This window comes from Helobdella robusta (genome assembly GCF_000326865.2).
Source record: "Helobdella robusta unplaced genomic scaffold HELROscaffold_23, whole genome shotgun sequence".
NCBI lineage: Eukaryota > Metazoa > Annelida > Clitellata > Rhynchobdellida > Glossiphoniidae > Helobdella > Helobdella robusta.
The window spans coordinates 2,925,377-2,945,194 of NW_008704216.1; the positions used below are offsets into that span (position 1 = coordinate 2,925,377).

General features: G+C 33.8%; 3 protein-coding genes across 3 annotated transcripts; all 3 read right to left on the minus strand.

Annotated features, from left to right (window-relative positions):
* Positions 1-121: 121 nt before the first annotated feature.
* On the minus strand, positions 122-4,699 carry HELRODRAFT_111791 (hypothetical protein). Its single transcript, XM_009019142.1, has 15 exons — positions 4,559-4,699; positions 4,428-4,454; positions 4,157-4,317; positions 3,979-4,094; positions 3,397-3,476; positions 3,130-3,249; positions 2,803-2,844; positions 2,538-2,702; positions 2,232-2,323; positions 1,964-2,020; positions 1,502-1,682; positions 1,259-1,360; positions 944-1,048; positions 496-627; positions 122-241 (listed from the first exon to the last, which is right to left on the minus strand). The coding sequence occupies exons 1-15, from the start codon at positions 4,598-4,600 to the stop codon at positions 176-178; spliced, it is 1,488 nt and encodes a 495-aa protein (XP_009017390.1). The 5' UTR covers positions 4,601-4,699; the 3' UTR covers positions 122-175.
* Positions 4,700-9,499: 4,800 nt separating this feature from the next.
* HELRODRAFT_172487 (hypothetical protein) lies at positions 9,500-12,346 on the minus strand (the record flags this gene model as incomplete). The annotated part of the gene is made up of 8 exons (XM_009019143.1): positions 9,500-9,628; positions 10,046-10,225; positions 10,435-10,590; positions 10,778-11,044; positions 11,202-11,402; positions 11,651-11,812; positions 12,053-12,175; positions 12,296-12,346. 8 exons carry the CDS (start codon positions 12,344-12,346, stop codon positions 9,500-9,502), a joined length of 1,269 nt encoding a protein of 422 aa, XP_009017391.1.
* A 2,628-nt stretch (positions 12,347-14,974) lies between these two features.
* Positions 14,975-19,724, minus strand: HELRODRAFT_172488 (hypothetical protein; the record flags this gene model as incomplete). The annotated part of the gene is made up of 9 exons (XM_009019144.1): positions 14,975-15,029; positions 15,186-15,428; positions 15,593-15,766; positions 15,942-16,050; positions 16,276-16,464; positions 17,292-17,470; positions 18,080-18,124; positions 18,545-19,337; positions 19,712-19,724. The coding sequence occupies 9 exons, from the start codon at positions 19,722-19,724 to the stop codon at positions 14,975-14,977; spliced, it is 1,800 nt and encodes a 599-aa protein (XP_009017392.1).
* Positions 19,725-19,818: the final 94 nt, after the last annotated feature.

The following is a 19,818-nucleotide window of genomic DNA, read 5'->3' on the forward strand; positions in this document are numbered from 1 at the left end:
TCTTCACGCGATTATTTATTATTATTTGTTTGTTTGATTTTATATATGAAAGAATAAGCAAAGTATAAAAATAATTTATTAAACGAGTCACTCGAACATTAGTTCATTCACACATTCATTTATTATTTAATTTATTCTTGATGTATATATCTTATTTGATAAATTGATTGATTGGTTAACTGATTTGAAGAACATTATTTGAAATTACTGGCGTCATCTTCAGGCCGATCTGCTCAGCACCCTAAATTTAGTTGGAAATAAAAATTTTATGAATCAGAATAATTATTAAATGTGAATAATAATAATAAAGTTAATAAAAATATAAATAATAACCACAATAATAAAAACAACACTCAAATCCGCGCATCACACACGATGCATGTGATAGGCAAAGATCTTTCTGCCATTGAGCCAAGTAAACAGAAATCATAATAACAATAATAATAACAACAACAATAATAATAATAAACAGTAATAATAAAAAATAATGATAACTTTTCTAATCAGAATATTATGCTTATGACAGAAGGCCCCGTAGACATCATTGGCCAAACTTTGTTTCTCCTCCTCGTTGCAGTAGACCAGGTACTGGACTTCGTGAAATTTTTCGGGTAAAAATGGTGAGACCTGAATCGATCAATTGATTGGTTATTTGGTTGATTAGTTGATCGATCGATTAGTTAGTTAGTTGGTTTATCGATTGTTGATTGGTTAGTTGGTTGATTGATTGAATGGTTGGTTGATTGTTAGCCGACAAATATAGAGATTAATTTGTTTGGACTGATTAATTGATGTTTTGAACGTAAAACCAAATTTGATAAAATTACTCAATGAACAAAAGAATGATTGCATAGTAAAGTGATTGATTAAATAATTTATCAATTGATTAACCAATTGATTGATTGTCGATCAACTCAATAACAATAATAACATCACAACATACTTGTTCCTTAGTAATTTTATAGGCCACATCTGGATCACGTTTACCGTAGAACATGCAGTTTTCAAGCGGATTCTTTTCCTTCATCCCATAGTTAAAAGAACGTTTCTGCGTATGTTTGTGTACATGTATTTGTGTGTATGTGTGTGTATGTGTGTATCATTGGTTGTATGTGTGCTTATTTGCGCGTTTGTTTGTGTGTCAGTGCGTGAGAAACAAAATAAAAGAAAGAACGACCGAATGAATGATTGACTGAATGAATGAATGAATGGATGAATGATTGAGAGAACAAGCAAATAAACTAGCAAGTAGACTAACGACAACAATGAAATCATCAGCAACCAGGTCCTTCTTCAACAGGGCGCTCTCTATGACGAGCTGTTCGTGAATCCAGTCAGCACTCCATTTCAACTTTGGATTCTATGGATTTTTGTGTATGCTTGTGTTAAACACACACACAGCCGCAAACACACACTCAGTCACACACGTATAACCACACACACGCACACAGCCTCACACATACAATCAGACAAAATTAAACACAGAGGCACAGAAACCCACATCAGACTCTTTTATGACTCCAACAATTTTAGGTAGGTCCCTCGAAAAGACTCTCTTAATCCACTCTCTTGATCTGGAAAGTTCTGGCCTGCTGGAGTGGAGGATTTGCAGGATGATGTCGTCCGTCATCTTCCAAAAAGCTTCCATGTCGTTCATGCCTTCAGACATCTTGTAGAGTTTTCTAGTTTGGAGTTTGTTGATTTTTGTGATTTGTTGTTTGCTTGTGGTATATGATTTGTGGTGAATGATTCTATATCTCTCTTTCTATCTCTTTTTTTCGTTTTCTCATTTATTGTGTTTGTTGCTTATAATTTAGGGTTAATAACTCTTTTACTCTCTTTCCTCTCTTAATTAAAGGAAAAAAACAAAGAACAAATACAACAGCGCAAATATAAACAAATAACCTTAAACAATTGAACATAAACAAAAAAAAAACGCAACGAAACGACAAAAAACAATAACCCATTGGTGCCTGGAAAAGAGAGGTGATCATCTGCCAGTCTCAGTGCTTCACAAATCCTGAAATGAAAAATTGATGGCTGACTTTCTTTCATTGTTTGTTTTGTTGATAACATAGCTGTTGCTTATGTTGTTATTTATGTTTGAATGGCTATGATGGGTTGTGTGCCAATAAAAATCGTTTCAGCATCATTTTCTATTCGAATCATCTTTACCATTATTGTCAACAACAACATTATCATTATCACCAATAGTAACAACAAGAACCTACATGTAATTATGAATGATGGTGGTCTTATGGAGGTAGGCTTGTTTGAAGAGAGTGCTTCTGCAGTGGAACATCTCGTACAGGTTGTCCGCTTCCTAGAATGTTAATTAATTTTACAAACAGTTTATTGAACTAATTAAATATTTTGGTTTATCAATTAATCAATTAATGAACTAACTAACCAATCAGCCAACATATCATCAATCGATCAACTAGCTAATCAGCAATCAATCAGTTAATCAATCATCTTATCAATCATCCAATCAATCAATCGGTCAGTTAATCAATCAATCAATCGACCGGTCGAACCTTGTTCCTGGCACAAATCTGTTTCTCTCCGTCAACATTGATAACCCTGACAAACTTGAGCAGACGACCGGGATCGAACGAAACTTTCAATCCCAAATAGTAACTATCGCGGAGGAAATAATCCCACCTATCCACGTCGATCCCAGTTCGGTTATTGGCTACAATCTGTGCGTGGGTTTGCGAGTGCGTAAGTTTATGTGCGTGTGTATGTGTGTGTACGTGTGTGTTTATAATTAAAATATAATATAATTGAAATTTTGCCAACCTCGTAGAGGAACAACTTGTCCTGACCTCTTCCCTGATAATCCTTGAAACAACAATTTATTCAAGTTAATATATGGATGAATGAACGAATAAATGAACGGACGGAGATGAATGAAAATAAATTTATTATATTTCTTTAGGAAAAAAAAAATTCTCTAAGTAAATAAAATTGAATGCGTGAACATATGAATTAATGGAATGAGTGAGGTACAGGAAAAAAGATGATTGGGCAAACATCCGTAAATAAACGAGCGAACAAATGAACAAATGAACGATTAAACAACAATTAAATAAATAAAAAAATTAATAGGAAAGAAAAACTAACAACTTTGTTTGTAGGTGACATGATCTGCTCTTTGATGAATATCAGGTCCTCATCACTGAAGAGATGCATCAAGTTGTTCACCTTTATAATGTAGTCTAACATATCCACTGAAGCTTTTTCATGCTGTATGTTTGTGTGCGTGTGTGTGTTGGTGTGCGTTTGTGTGTCTGTGTGCGTGTTTATACAAACACAAACATACAAATATTTAAACCATCACAAAATATCATACAAAAAAAGAGACAAACAATCGCACATATAAAAAAAACAAACCTTCCAATCTGGTAGTTTCGCAGATCTTCTGAAACTTGGAACAAACAGCTGATCATACAAATGAGAAAAAGGTCCATGGCCTGATTTGGTACGTAATAAAATACACATAAAAACAATAAATATAACACATACATTCATACATTTGACGGTTCAGTGTCACTCATCATGTTTTGGTTTTAACATTCATACATACATACATACATACATACATACATACATACATACATACATACATACATACATACATACATATATACATACTGAATATTGAAGTTTTGTAATCATAAATAAAATTAAAATTATTTTTCATACATACATACATACATACATGCATGCATGCATGCATGCATGCATGCATACATACATACATACATACATACATACATACATACATACATACATACATACATACATACATACATACATACATACATACATACATACATACATACATACATACATACATACATACATACATACATACATACATACATACATACATACATGCATACATACACGCATACATACATACATACAAACATACATACATACATACATAAACACACATTCACACACACATACCCAAATCATGGCACAATCCTGCTACTGCTACACATGACACATCAGATTCTGTAATATTCAGCTCTGGCTGCTTTTGCTGCAGGGTTCTACACAATGTTTCTGCCAGGTGACACACTCTGAAAAAATATATAAAAATAAGTACTAAAAATTTACGCACACCACACATGCACACACAAACCCGATGCTGTGCTCAAATCTTGTATGAACCGCTCCTGGGTAGACCAGAGAACCCGTGCCAGTCATCTTAATGAACCTCAATCTCTGAAACTGTGGAGTGTCCACGATGGCCATACAGAGAGGGCTAATTTCGATGTGGCCGTGGATTGGGTCGTTCATAACCTGTATTTTGGTTTGTATATGTGTGCGCGCGTGTGTTTGTATGTGCTTGTGTATGTGTTCACGGAGGTAGGTAGATGACAAATTAGAATGAAATGGTGATAATAACGTACCGTCCCTTCTTTCTTCAGCAATGTTTTTCTGTAAAAAAATTATCCAAGAATTAATAACCAAATTATTAAATAAATATAATTAAGTATTAAAATAAAATAAATAAATAAATCCATAAGCAATTAAATCCATACCCAGTATTTTGACTTTGAGAACTTGTATTAATTTTCTCCATTTTTATCTGATTTGATCTGTTAATGAAAAAATAATTTAATGGTCTTTCCAACGGTATGCAAAAAGTCCTGATGTTTTGATGAGCAGTTTGGTTGTCCTTTAAGTGAGTAAAATAATGCCTTTTTCATTTTTTATTTACAACTTTCGCATTTATTCGACAAATTGCGGTGACATAGACAATCATTGACATCTTTTTTTTAGTAAAAATTTTGGGTTTTAAATTTAAAAATTAAATTAATTTTTAAAAATTTTATATTTATTTAACTAATTAATTTTGAAAACAGTTCGTTCGTGTTTTTCCTTGAAAAGAATTATAAGGATGAACCTATTTATAAAATCATTAATGTGTTTATTGATTTATGGACGCAGAAAAGACTTCCCCAATGCCCATCTCTCGCATAAAACATTGGAAGTTCATGTTCATTTGGTCAAATATTCATTTGTTACATCGAAAGTTATATCTAAAAATATAACGCCACGCTCAGTGATGAGCAAAAGCAAGGCGGATCGTAGTGCTAGGCAAAAATGCAAGATGGCGCGGAATTAAAAAAGTTACAATTCTTTGGTTTAATTAAGAAAATTAATTAAAGCAAAAAAAAGTTTAGTTAAAATGTAATTTAACTAAATCTTTAATTAGAAAATATTGTTTTACTAGAATTTTGTAGACATTTTTTACACGTGCTTGTAACCACAACTACAATTGAATCGCACATTTTTTTAACAACGCGGTAGGTTGGATATTTTTTAAAATCCGCACCCCACAAAACCACAAAATTTGCAGTGCCGAAGGTTTCTATCCAGAGCTTCGACGTCACGAGTTGAACACTCTGCCATTCTAACGTAAAAATTCGGTTTTAACTAATCTATGCAATCGACAAAATTCTTACGTTAGCAAACAAAATTCTTAATCGACATATTAAAGTTAACCGAAAAACTAATAAGGAGTGCGAATAGCAATAGAAAATAAAAACTTGATTATTCAAATTAAAAATTTTACTCAACTATTATTTATTTATTAGAAAAAAATTTAAATACAAAATTAACTCAAAAAATTGGCAAAAACGTGAATTAAATCAAATGACATGCGATTGAACACGAATAAAATTCATGTTAAATTATAGATAAAAACGATTGGTCTAGTTGAATTTCCACATTTTAACAAGTTTGACATAAAAAATAATACTAAAGTCGAAATTCATAAAGCATTTAAAGTGTTTATATATCAAAGTTTGATAAATAATTAATTACTTAGTAATAAATAAAATAATAATACAAAAAAAAATGTTACAACTTACCTTGATTATGAAAATTTCTCAACAGCGATTAGCGTTGGTGCATCTACGTAATTAACAGTCCCTGCTCCTGCCTTTTATATCCTTTTCAAACCATGAAGCGCTCATAAAAAAGATCATTAATTACAAAGGATAACACTCGCCTATTCAACTTCTATTTAATTTCGGGATGGAGTGAATAATAACCATCTCTATCTACTTTGCAGTACTCAATTTATTAAAAATTTGAGGCCAGTCAAATCGCGGTTTTTCAATGCAAGCAATTTTCTCAACACACCCACCATATATCTTCATTCTTATATGGTACACAGCGCAATGTTTCTGATACTACATAGCGTGCATTTAGGGTCTTTGTTTTTTAGAACACGATCAAAGCATCGTCGTAAAAAGAAAATTAACGATAATTTTTTGGTGTATTCGAACGAATTTTGAAAGAAAACGTATATTTCGGCAGTTACAACTAAATAAAATTTAAAATTATGACTTGTGGTACTAATAGCTGCGTTAATAAAATAAATCAACCAAATAAATCTAAACACTCAATTACTATTCCTCCTATTATCTTACCTGATTCTAAAACTCTTGATGTCTCCCATAAGTTTCGTAGTCTAGGTTTTATCTTTGATTCTACTATGTCTCTCTCTTTTCAGATTAATAGTGTTGCTAGAAGCTCTTACTTTCATCTACGTAGAATAAAAAAACTTTTGCCTTTTCTTGATGATCCTACTCTTCTCCTTCTTGTTACTTCGTTAGTCTTATCTAGGATTGATTATTGTAACTCGCTCTACTATGGTCTTCCTGACTCTATACTCTATCCTTTAAGTAAAGCTTTTAACTCTGCTGCTCGTCTAGTTGCTCGTGCCCCTTTCTTTTCTCATATATCTCCATATCTTGTTCTCTTGCACTGGCTACCTATAAAATATAGAATAATTTTAAAAATTTGCACGTTCATGTAAAAGTCTCAATCTAAATTATTTCCTAAGTACTTATCAGATATATTAATTGAACCTAAACGCCCCGGTTTACGATCGTCTTCTTCTTCTCGCTTTTTCTTAACTCGTGTTAAACACTCTTTTGCCAAATCTGCTTTTGCTTTTTCTGGTCCTTTTCTCTGGACTCTCTACCTACTTCTCTAACTACTTCTCCATCACTTGCGAAGTTCAGAGCGGATCTTAAGACCCATCTGTTTTCAAAATCATTGAGGAGCGCTGTTGAACATAGCGGAAATAGCGCTTTATAAACTAATTGATTGATTGATTGATTGATTGAGTGTTGTTGATTCTTCTAAACTTTGGAAGAGTGTAATAGACCTTTAACCAGGGATGTCGGTTTCTCTTTTTACCGGCACAAATGAAGTTTACTTTCTACGTTCAACCAATTCAATGTTTATTGTTTTTTAACTAAAATATTGTATTATTTTTTGAATTCACATCTAAAAGTAATAATTTAAACGTGTATAAGTCAATCTCGTTTTTTTAACTGATTATTACAAATTTATTTTTTAGTAAAAAGTTATTTGGATTAAAAGTTTAATTTAATGAGGTTATAGATACACATCAACTTCATAAAGTTATGCTAAACTAACTTTTTAAAGTAAAACATTTTGATCATTTTTTTGTGAACGGATATAGACCACAATCCATTTATTTAATGCCATACAATATTGTTTATTAATTATTTACTTGTATGGTGTTATTTGTATATTATTATTGAACTTGATTTATATAGCAATGTACACTTATGTCTTTATATCTGTACAAAAATAAGATTTCCTAAAGATAAAGAAGGAGAAATATTTGGATTAGTAAAATAAAGTTTGCAAATAATGATGATTGGATGCCTACGGGTTAGCACTTCAAATTCAGGGATTTTGTCATGGCAGGAAACTAAAAACGTTTGTAAAAACATGCAGCCTCATGTTTTGAAGTAAAGCCATTTCAATTTATTTTAATTTTTGTTATGAAGTTGCATAAATTATTGAATTAAGCTGTTTAGAAGTGTCCTTAAATTCTTTTAGTCTAGAGTCATTTAAAAATTAGTTGATAAAAATTTGTCATTTTTTTAGGTTGTGTCTGTAAAACCACCTGTGGCATTGGAACAAATAAATACATCTTTAGAAAAAGAAAATGACCGTGAGAAGGTAAGTAAGCCTACAACAGATTAATTTTTTTTATATATCAAACAATTAAATTTTTAATGTTTTGAAATGCATGCACCATGAACAGATTGAAGAAAGTGAGTGATGTATCAATGAATAAACACATCTTTAGAAAAAGAAAGTTCCTGTGAGAATGTAAGTGAACAACTCACAACTTATTTGAAATACAGATTAATTTTTTTTAAATCAAACCATTAATTTTCTAATGTTTTGGAATGCAATTACCATGAACAAGTATTAATTTAATAAAAGTAACAATAACAGAAATCAGAACATGTAGATTTTTTTGTCTATAAAATTGGCAATGGAGAAAAATTTTAATATTTGTAATGGAAGTACCATCAGGGATTTTTGAGTTTTAAAAAATATTTGTATGGCAAATTTTAATTCAAAAAATATTCACGCAAACATCATCATACAATTTATAAATAGTTGTTACATGAAACAGCAGTTTCCAATTGATCCTTTAACTTTTTGAGTTTATTTGGCTTACAGCACGTACACGACCTCTCATGTACGCAGTTTTAGTGAGGCAATGAATTTTCATGCTCTTTCAGCTCATTATAAGCATTCTCCTAATCATTGAAGCATTCTTATGTTAATTTTGTTTTAACGCTCGATTTGTTTAAAAACAAAACACGATGTCTACACAATACTGTTCTAGTGCCTTCTGAATAAACAAGCCATTCTCGCGATGTTTTTTCTCTGTTTAGTTAAACATACTTTGTGAGAAGTCCCGTATTTTGCCACCACTGTACTTTTTTAGATCTACTAAAGTCCAAATTTTGGCCACGAAATCGCGCGTCTCATTATTTACTTGCTATAAAGCAGAGTCATCAGGTTAACGGAAACATGGCTCTACAGTTTTAAAAAAACATTCGTCAGACAATTCTGTTGTTATCTTCATGGAATCCTTACACAATATATTTATTCAGATGAAGTAATATAACCAAAATATTCCAATATATCTTATTCAAATTTGGAAAAGCGCAAACTAACCTATCATCATCTGAGACAAATGCTGCTTTGTCATTAGTCTTAGGTTCTTTAACTGAGAATGATATTTAAGTCACATGCTAAACTGCATCTATAAATAATATCAGCAGACAGCAACTTTTTTGGCGAAAATTTTCTACAAATTAATTTTTAACAAAACTTTCAAAAAAGTTTCTTGTAATGCTGTGATTGTACTCTTGGTTCAACCATCGGTATATTTTTTCATTGAACGGTCAAAAATTTGCACAAAACTTTTCTAGAAAACAAGTTGAACATCAACGATACGACTAACGTGAATGAAATCAAAAGAAAATGTTCATTAACAAAATGACGTAGTAAATACATCCAGCAGAAAAGTGATGGACAATAAATCGTTTCTAAAATATAACTTCGAACATTATTTTTTTTATAAAATTTGATTTGTGTTCTAAAAATGTTTATGCTGTAAAAAAGTTCAAAAATCTTCGTCACTATCACTGAATGAGAAGTTGTTGAGAACGTGGGAGTTGGATGATGACGAGTTAGCTAGGCTGTGCCTCAGTGGTTCTGTCTCGTCGTTCAACAAGCGATGTCTGTTGTGCTTCTGTTTTGTTTCATATTTAATCATTATTTTTAAAATTCAAGCGAATCTGAAAATTTAATCGTAATTAAATATTAAATTACATTTCAACTTTTGAACTTGTGAAACGATTTCAATGTATGTTTGGTGTGTTGAATCTGAATGGAAAACCTGAAGGTAGAATAAAAGGTAGCGTCAATTGAAAATGGAAAAACCGCTTATGAAAAAAATAATTCATAATAACTGTTAAATTCTTTGCTTCTTTAACCGGTGTGCTGGCTACTGCTTTCCGCCTTTTAAGCATCTGCACAAAATATTCACTGCATCAATTAAAAGCAGTAAAAACTATTAAATAATAAAATTATTAAAAATTAAAATTGTTTCAATAATTCAATTAATTAAAAGTTTAAATTATTCCAATAATAGAATCATGAAACCAACATTTCGGAAAACGGTTGAGAAGCAGAGGAGGAGAAAGATGAAGTATGCAAAGACAAAAAAGATTAAAAATATTCTGTCAATCCAGATGCACCAGTCGTACTTAACGAGGATACCTCCAACCAGCGCGTGCCAGCAACACATCATGCACTGGATGAACCAGGAACCCAGGAAATATTTGTCCTGGCCAATAAAAATTATCGCTTTGAAACGATAATTCAAATAAAGCAAACCAAAACGGACAAATAGATAAAAATCTCCGTAGATTAATCTGCCGCCTATTTCAACTTTTAAAATATTTAAAATTTGGTATACATAATTTTAAATATGCAATACATTTTTGTAAATCATAAAAATAATGTTTTTTTGTATGCGTTATGTGAAAAACCAACCATGTAAGTGAGGTATGAAATTTTGGGGAGGGAGTTGTTGATGTTGGTCTTGAAGGCGATGGTGGTGAGCAGGAGGAGGAATGTGAGCTGGAGACGGTTGGGAGTCAGCTTGTATTCCACTGCGAACGTCGTGAAGGACATCAAACAAATCAGCAACTGTTGAGTAGGTGGAAAAAATAACGACCAGCACCACTTTTAAATGTAAGTAAAACTTGGCGCGATCGATTATTTTTTATCGCATTGTATTTTAAAAGATACAACTAAAAATCCAAGATCATATTTTGACATACAGTTCTACATGAAGGCATATATACAATAGTTAATAATTTTTTGCACAACCGACCATGATGATGATGACGTTCCATATGAAGTACTGGTACCTCCTCTCGGCGGAACATTTAAAAATAAGGAAGGGATACTTGCCGCCAACTGCCTTGCCACCCACGATGATGTCCTCGGTTTGTCCTTTTTCCACCCTAACATCCGACCTCAATATCCACTCTTGCTCGTTGACGAAGGAGCTAACGATGACGGCTGAAGGGGTCTGCGGGTCCTCCTCCAAGACCACATCTGTTGTGTTCAGCTTCGACTTCACCATGATGGAGAGGTCCTACATGTTTTTAAATGTTTGTTGAGATTCATATTTTACGCTCCATGTTTGAATGACAATTATCCAATTTAAAATTTATTTCTTTATTCTGCATTGGACATAAACAGCTTACAATGAACATTCACCTGGAATACACTTCATAAGTGCATCCACTCACCTGTACATCAAACGGAAACTCCTGCAGCTCCAGATATTCTGAAAATTTGCCTTTCAATTTTTTCTGTGAGAGCATGAAGGCCTGGTTGTTGGCGTTCGGAAATGCGACCGTGTTGATCGTCGTGTCTCGTGTCTCCGACAGGATGTTGGCAACAAATATTTTCGGTTTCCACAGAGTGTCTATGTTGACTTTTTTCAACTCCTGTTGTGAATTTGATGAACTGAGAAAATGATATCAACTTTGATGGTCAGTATCGCAGATTTCAATTCAAATAAATGGTAATTAATAAAAAATAATGTAAACATTCATGTAATTTAAAAAATTCTTTTGTTGCTAAGAAGTTACTGGATTAAATAATAAAAACTTATGATTGGTGATTTTTCTTTTCTTGTTTTTTATAGCGCCCTTCACAAATGACTCAGATGCACTTTAAAAAAGATGGCACATACCATACGCACAGATAACATAGCTACTAAGCGTATGATACAAATCAGACAGTGCACATTGCACGTGTGTACATCTACATTGTACACTTCGGACGAAGGGTAAATACTGTCAGCAGTCACCCGCCATTTTATATCTGCCTCTCTACTGGGCACTATGAAACGCCTCTTGGGGTCGTGAATGAATTATATGGTGACAATTAATTGAACTACTTTTTGTGTGTTTGAAAATTTATCAAGGATAAATAATCAACTTTATTTATTTTAAATTTATCAACTAATAAATAATTTAAAAAAATCTGATTTACTGTTATATAAAAAACCGTTTGCAAACTAATAAGTTTACTAATCAGTAATTAAAACATATGCGAGTTAACTGAGGCGTCCACCAACACCCTAGTTACCAACTTCTTTGGTCTTGCCATCGAGCAGGGCCTCCCTCCACCTGTACTGAATGATGATTTCCGCAGAGAAACACTCCTTCGCTGTGTCTATCTCACCAATCTTTGTGAATATCATGGTCACAAATACCTAAAGACGGCAATTTGGTTTTACGTTTGTAAGATTGTCAAGCTATGAAACGCGAAAAACGTTATGCTTGCGTTCACTCATTTGCCTCAAAGTAACTAATTCTTCATTCACATCGTTCACCTTTCTAGGATCAGGTGGTTTTACGGTCGAACGAGCAGACTTGCTGGCCATGAAAATTTCCCGCTAGCCGATCTATCACGAAATATTCCAGTTGAACTTCCAGGTTAACTAAAAGCTTCAAAAACCCGAAGACCTCATCAAACGTAAGATTGCATATCAAACAGAACAGTGTGTTTTTATTTACTATTTCCATAATAAGCGGCGTAACCACAACAAAAAAAAACAAACTTTAAAGTAAAGTTATTAAAAGAGAAATAATAAACTTCCATCCTATTTATCTTCTGTTTTTAATGTTTCGTAAAATTTTGGTGGGTTAGATAGTTCCAGTTCGGTATAACACCACTACAAGCTGCACATGACATCTTTCCCAACCTTCAACACCCACCCATATCATTGCAAGTTCGGACTGAAACATAACGAAGCAAGTTTTATAAATTTTGTAATATTTTAATTCGTATACAACATTTCGTTTCGTCGTTTGACAGTTTTTTTTATATTTTTTCATCTTTCTGAAATTATTTGATTAGAATTTCATAATGTAAGATCGATATAACGAATCAATGAATTTAATCTCTTGATTGTTGATGTGAAATGCACTTTTACATGAATTTTGAGTTGAAAACGGCGCAAGAAATACAGCTACCAAATGCAAAATAAAAAATAAAAAGACGAATGCAGAACTGTTTATGAGGAAATAAATTAATGATTATTACGGGAAATATTATTTCAAAATGAACAGGTATACAAGTCATCGTCTGCTCCTCGACAGAACAATGAACTGTTTGTTGAAATATTTCTATTCATGACTCTTCAACATTAATAACATCACATCAAGTTTGATGATGATAACGATGACAACCTAATGATGATGGCGGCAAATAAATGAAGATGTTGACAAACTGATGAACTTGATGAACAGGATGATGATGATGGTGCTTTTTAGAACATCGTCAAGAGTTAGAACTAAACCTTAACACAAAAAAATATAGAATGCTGTTCATTGATTGCTAGTGTACGATGGACAACTTGCTGCAAATTTCTAATTAATAAAAAATAATAAAGACCATGATAATAAATAACAATAAAATCAGTCATATGGAATTTGAAACTAAGAAAACTATAAAAAAAATTTGGAATCAGTTGGAAACAAAAAATGAAAAAACGAAATCGTAAAAAACCAGTTTTGAAAACAAGGAAAAGTCCAAGTAAAAAAATTAGGACCTTTTGAACAGAAAACCGGGTGACCGGTTTACGTTTGTTAAAACCGCACTAACGACAGCATGGAGGAGAACCCTGCGAAGGCCTTCCGAGAATGGGATGATTGACATTACAAAATGGACTGGAGACGATAAAGTGAATATAAATTGGCCAAAGATAGGAAAGAATTTCAAAAATCGAGACCATCGGTCTCAGAGGTTTAAGGAATATAACTGATGTGGTACCGTGCACATGGGGTCGTGAGCGCCAAAGTTTTAATAAAATTATGGAGGATTCCAGATAATCACGCACATACATTACTAAATGAAAAAGCTATTAACACTTTGGCAAGGTTAAAGCAGAACATTACGAATGAGTGTGCCTCATGTTCTGGATAAAGTTCCGTTTGGTGAGGATAATTTCAACTACTCATTTCTTTAGTTAGGCAAGCCCAGAAAACAGCATTAACTTCTCACTTCCTCAAATTGAAACAACTCTTCACATAAAAATAAGCACACACACCGAAACGTGAAGTGATTTGACGTAAGTTAGCATGCGAGTGCAACAATAAAGTATTTAAGCGAAATGCAACGATCAAAGAACTTGCATATTAAAAAGAAGGCTTCAGATGAAATGGAAAGGTCAAACGTCAAATCAGAAAGGCCAGATACCAACCAGCAGTTACAGAAATATTGAGTATTAGCCAAACACAAATGACCCCTACTACTGATCATATTTAATAAAGTAATAAATAGAAACATTGAACTCGAATGTTCACTGGTGCGGCGAACGAATGTGGGAGCATCGTGTACATTAGCGCGGGCAGTTTAGAGCAATATAATGAATAAATAACATCACGCAGTATAAAAATATTACATATACGATACTTTAGAAACAACGCCAGTAAGTTCTAATTTTAATGAAGAGTCGATGAAATATAAAAATACAAAGTTTCATAACGATAAATAATAAATTTATTTATTACTAGAGAATGAAATGAATAAATACATGCGCATGTGCGATTGAAAAGAGTGCGGCTCGCCATGATGGTCAACAATCAACTGAACACAACACCATGAAGCCATCAGCGAAGCCATCAACCACATGAGAGGTAGTCGGTAGATAACATTAGCCAATGTAGAATCATTGCTTGCCGCTGTGGTTGTTGTGGTTGCTAGTGTTTGTAGCAGGTGCAGGTGTTGTACTAGTAACAACTGCAGCAGCAGCAATAGAGGTAGTAATAAAAGCATTAGTAGTAGCAGAAGCAGTAGTAGTATGAGTAGCCGTAGTAGTAGTAGTAGTAGTAGTAGTAGTAGTAGTAGTAGTAGTAGTAGTAGTAGTAGTAGTAATAGTAGTAGTAGTAGAAGACGGAGGACAAGAAGGAAAAGCAGTAGTGGTAGTAGCAGCAAAGTAGCAGTAGCAGCAAAAGTAGTAGTAGTAGCAGCTATCGCCATTTCAACTAGCGACATCACAAACAGGTTGTCACATTTCATCAAAATTCAATTTTATTTGAGAAATCTCAGAACCAAGATGAGAGCTGCTTGTAAGGGGTGTTGTTGTTTTTGGTGTTGTAAAAGTTGTTGTTGTCGATGGTGTCAGCGTGGATGGTGTTGTTGGTGGTAAAGTTGTTGTTGTTGTTGTTGGTGGTAAAGTTGTTGTTGTTAGTAAGGTTGTTGTTGCTGATGGAGGTGACATTTTTGATATTGTTACTGGAGTCGTTTCGATGTTGACAGTGTTAATGTTGTTGATGTTGTTAATATTGTTGAAATTGTTGTTGTTGATATTGATGAAGATGAAAATATTTTTGCTGATATTGTTGATGTTTTTGCCACTGACGTTGATAGTGATGTTGTTATTGAAGTTGTTGTTGATTTTGATGATGCCGTTAATGTTGTTGATGACGTTAATGTTGTTGTTGTTAATGTTGTTGATGATGCTAATGTTGTTGTTGTTGTTAATGGTGTTGACGTTAATGTTGTTGTCGTTGATGCTGTTGACGATGGCTGGAGCTTCAAGATAGATTGAGCTTCCATTACGTTCTGAAAAAAATTAATACAGGATATTGAAAATTATTGATGAAATATGTTTGAAAATAAATACATGAAAATGTTGAAATGTCTTAAAAGCGATCTGACCTCATTGAAATCTAGGTCAGCAAAAAGTTCTTGAATGAAGCGCCTTGCCTCCAATCGAAACTTGGAACCACCCAACAACGAGCTAATCTCGCTGTACAAACAAATGCTGTGGAACATCTGAGGAAACTTTTGCTTCAATCTGATGATGGGGGAGAGCGGCGGATTTGAAAATTATTTCGAAAAAGAATAGCAATTTAATAAATAGCAAACAAATTGATCGTTAGAATTTATCGCCGTTTCATGCATAGATGAAACGGCGATTGTTATGTATCAGAGTGGAAAGTGGATCATTAAAATGGAAGACGACAGCATACATTGAAAGGTTCAGTTCGGTGGATTTGGAGGCCACAGATGACGACAGGAGCAGGGAAAACTTCAAAATCTCCTTCCTGATTGCTGCCTCATCTTCCTCACACACCCTCACTGAAACATTTGGTGAGAACTCGTTCGGTGAATAACGATGGTGATGTGATGTAATAATATCAGAAGTTCATAGGCATGTACTCGCTTAAAAAATTATTAACAAAACAAGAGACAATACTAGCCAACCAACCAACCAAACAACTAACCAATCAACCAAACAACCAAACAACCAACCAAACAACCAAACAACCAACCAACCTGTTCCCCTTGAGCAAATGAAACAACCTCTAGCATTGTGCACATTAAAGACATCAAAATATTTATTGAAGTCAAATTTGGCGGACACAATTTCTGTGTGCAAATCTACAAATGAATGTAACGAGACCAAAGTTCGATGAAACATGCAGTTGAAATGAAAGAGAATTATGAGATAGTCCTCACCTTGGATGAGAATTTTAATAATCAAATTTTGAACTGGTCAGAAAATAAACAGAAAGTCTTGAAAATAAAAAAAAACAGAAAGTACGGTGAAGAAATAAAAGTGCAGTTTTTAGAATATTTACGAAGAAAAAAGTCGTCGAATGTGTGAATGAAGCTGCATTGAGGTGAGGAAATATATTATTCCTTAATATAATATATAATATAATATATAATAGCTAATATATTCTGCAAATATAGTAGTGTAACTGAAACTGAATTATGATCACAATTGTAAAGATCAAATCATTATCATCATCTTCGTCATCATCATCATCGTTATCAACATTATCATCATCACCACTATTACCACCACCACTATCACCACCACCACCACCATCATCATCATTACCGTTGTTTGACATCTTTAAAAATTCCTTTTTTAACTTGTTGTTATTAGCAATCCGGTGATGATAGTGATACTGATGATGTGGATATTGATGGTGATGAGGATGATTGTGGTCATAGTAATGATGCTGAAGATGATGATGATGATGATGATGCTTCGTATCGGATTCATCAAGGTTCTGTAGATGTTGTCAATCAACGGTGGAGTTGGAATGATGGGGAATAACGACGATAACAATTATGATTTTAAAGTAATAGATATATTATCATATTTAAAAAAATATAATTTGTAGAAACATAAGGAATAATATTAAAAATTATTCCAATAGCTAATTAAATGAATGTTCATAAAACATCCAGGAAACGTGTTTTAAACCAAATCTTAATAATAATAATAACAACAATAATAAAGTTTAAACCTAAATAAATAAATAATTCAAGAAATTAATAAAGATTTAAAAAAAAAAACTAAGAACCAGCCTGGAAGACTTGTGAAAGTTGGAGAGGCATGCCGATGCTGATGAAGACATTCGAGCTGCACTCGCCTGCCCCTCCGTCACACAGCAGCTTCCGCAGGTTGCTATTTATATCAGACGGGGAATCCCGCAAGTTCAGGTTATTTATAGATTTGGGAAAGAACAGTGCGCGATTTGTACTGCAACAAAAAGAAATGAAAAAACTTTCGTTTTATTCTAAATTTCAATATTTTTTTTTGATTTAAAGGCATTTATTGCAATCATTATTTAGTAATTGTAACGTTGTAACTGGGGTTGAGATCGACTCCTGAAAGACTTACGATGGGCAAAATTAATTAATTTATTTGTTATTGATTTCATTTCACGGATCTCACATGTCACTTCAATGAAACACATTCACGATACAATACCATGGATTGTCAGTATTAAACATCACATAAATAATGAAAACAAATAAATAAATAAATGATTGATTGAATGAATGAATGAATGAATGAATGAACAAATGAACAAAAGAAAGAAAGAAGGAAAGAAAGAAAGAAAGAAAGAGAGTCCTGCTGAAGCCTCTGAACGAGGAGATGTAATGAAACAACGCCAGCAGAAGAAGCAACAAGATAAAGAAACATCAACATTGATGGATGGCAAATTTATAATAAAAAGACATACATACAAACATCAACATAATATACAAGCGCATTATAAAGGACAAACGTGATACATGAAAATGAAAGCAGAATACAGAAAAATAATATACAATCACGATACACCAAATGTATGAAGAACCACACCTTGAAGAGTTGAACTTTCGTCCAATGCTCATGCGTATACTGTTCCTGTGTGTGTGTGTGTGCGTGTGAAGTGTGAGAGAATGTGTGTGTGCGTGTTTGTGTGTGAATGTGTATGTATGCGTGAATATGTGTGCATGTGGGCGCGTGAGTATTAAATTTTGTTATCAATTTGATTAAATTTATATGAGTGTGATACAATTACTATTGCTGCTCCTGCTACTACAACAACAACTATTATTACTACTGAACCAAACTACTAATACGACAGCAACTACTACTACTAATAAAAAATAATAATGAGACCATTAATAATAATAATGCAATGGCCACCAGACAACCATTCGAGTCAATCATTCATTTGAAATCATCTCATCACATCATTGTCGCAGTCTTCTGGACTACAAGCAACAAAAACGATGAACAAACATGAAGATGGGTTGGAGTACAAAAGAAACATGTACGAACCGCAAGTCTAAACTTTTCGTCTTTGTATGCCTCGCTTTCACTTGTTTGTCTAAATTTTCTTGACTGTGTCGCTTCTGTTGTGGTTGTTGTTGCGGCTGTTGTAGCGGCTGTGGTTGCGGCTGTGGTTGTTCTGAAAAGATCTGTTGTTTTTCTTGCTGTTGTTGTAGTGATGTCAAACTGGACGACACGACGGGCATTGTGAAACTGACGACGTGTTGCTTCGGTTGAATGTTCTCTTCGAGATTGCTTTTGTTGTCGAGACTGAGGCCAATGCTGGTCTCATCGTCGTTGTTGCTGTTGCTGGCGACGTTCAGATCATTCTCTGCACTCCCCCACAGCTGATCAATTTTTTCCGACTTTAAGGTTGTCTTGTGCTCGTACGATCCCAAATGTGGCCTCTCTTTTTGAGTCCTCGCGCTCCAGAAAGTTTTATGCGATCCTCGTTTCCTGTCGATGGATTTAAAAACAGGATCAGACTCCCGCCGTTTGCGTCTGCTGGGATCAGATTCGTTGTTCAAGTCAAACGTATTTGAAATTTCATGGTGGGAGCTTCGTTTTTGTTTGATCCTCAATTTGGAGAACAAACTGGAGAGTATGGTGGGCACGAGATGGTGGTGGGGATGTGGGTGATCCTGCGAATGAGGCGACCTCAAAATGGATGCCTCAGTTCTTGCTTCATCGATGTTCGCTGCAGACTGGTTGACAGCTTCTTCATCACCTCCGCCAGCACCACCATTCTTAAGTGCTCCCTCATCACTCTTCTTATCAGCCGTCAGATAGTTTATCTTCAGGTCTTATGGAAAAAGTGATTTGAAAATAATTTCATTTCTAAATATTATAGCATAATAGTGAGGAAATGTTATCAGAGAAAACATAAGTAGATGGGAACCTTTGAAAAATTAATTCTCCACATCAACTACCATGGCCTCTCTATTCCATCTTACAATACCTTCTTTTTATCTAATTCGAACCATTCCACATATTCCTCCCTACCACTTCCCACTCATCTTGCCAGATGGTTGGTTCATCCCGCCCTTCACCTTGCGACCCTCACCTTCCACGTTTCCTCACTTCCCACTCACCACAATTTGAAATCACCAGACGCGCATACGCACAGCAGCACATAAAACACTTTATCCTGTATTTATTGTTTTTGCGTTTCAACACTTTGTCGAGTCATTTCTTCGTCAACATGTTTTATTTATTTTGATCATAATATTACAGCATGTTCTGAGTTTATTAAAGTTTGATTTATAAAATGTAAAAAAAGCCNT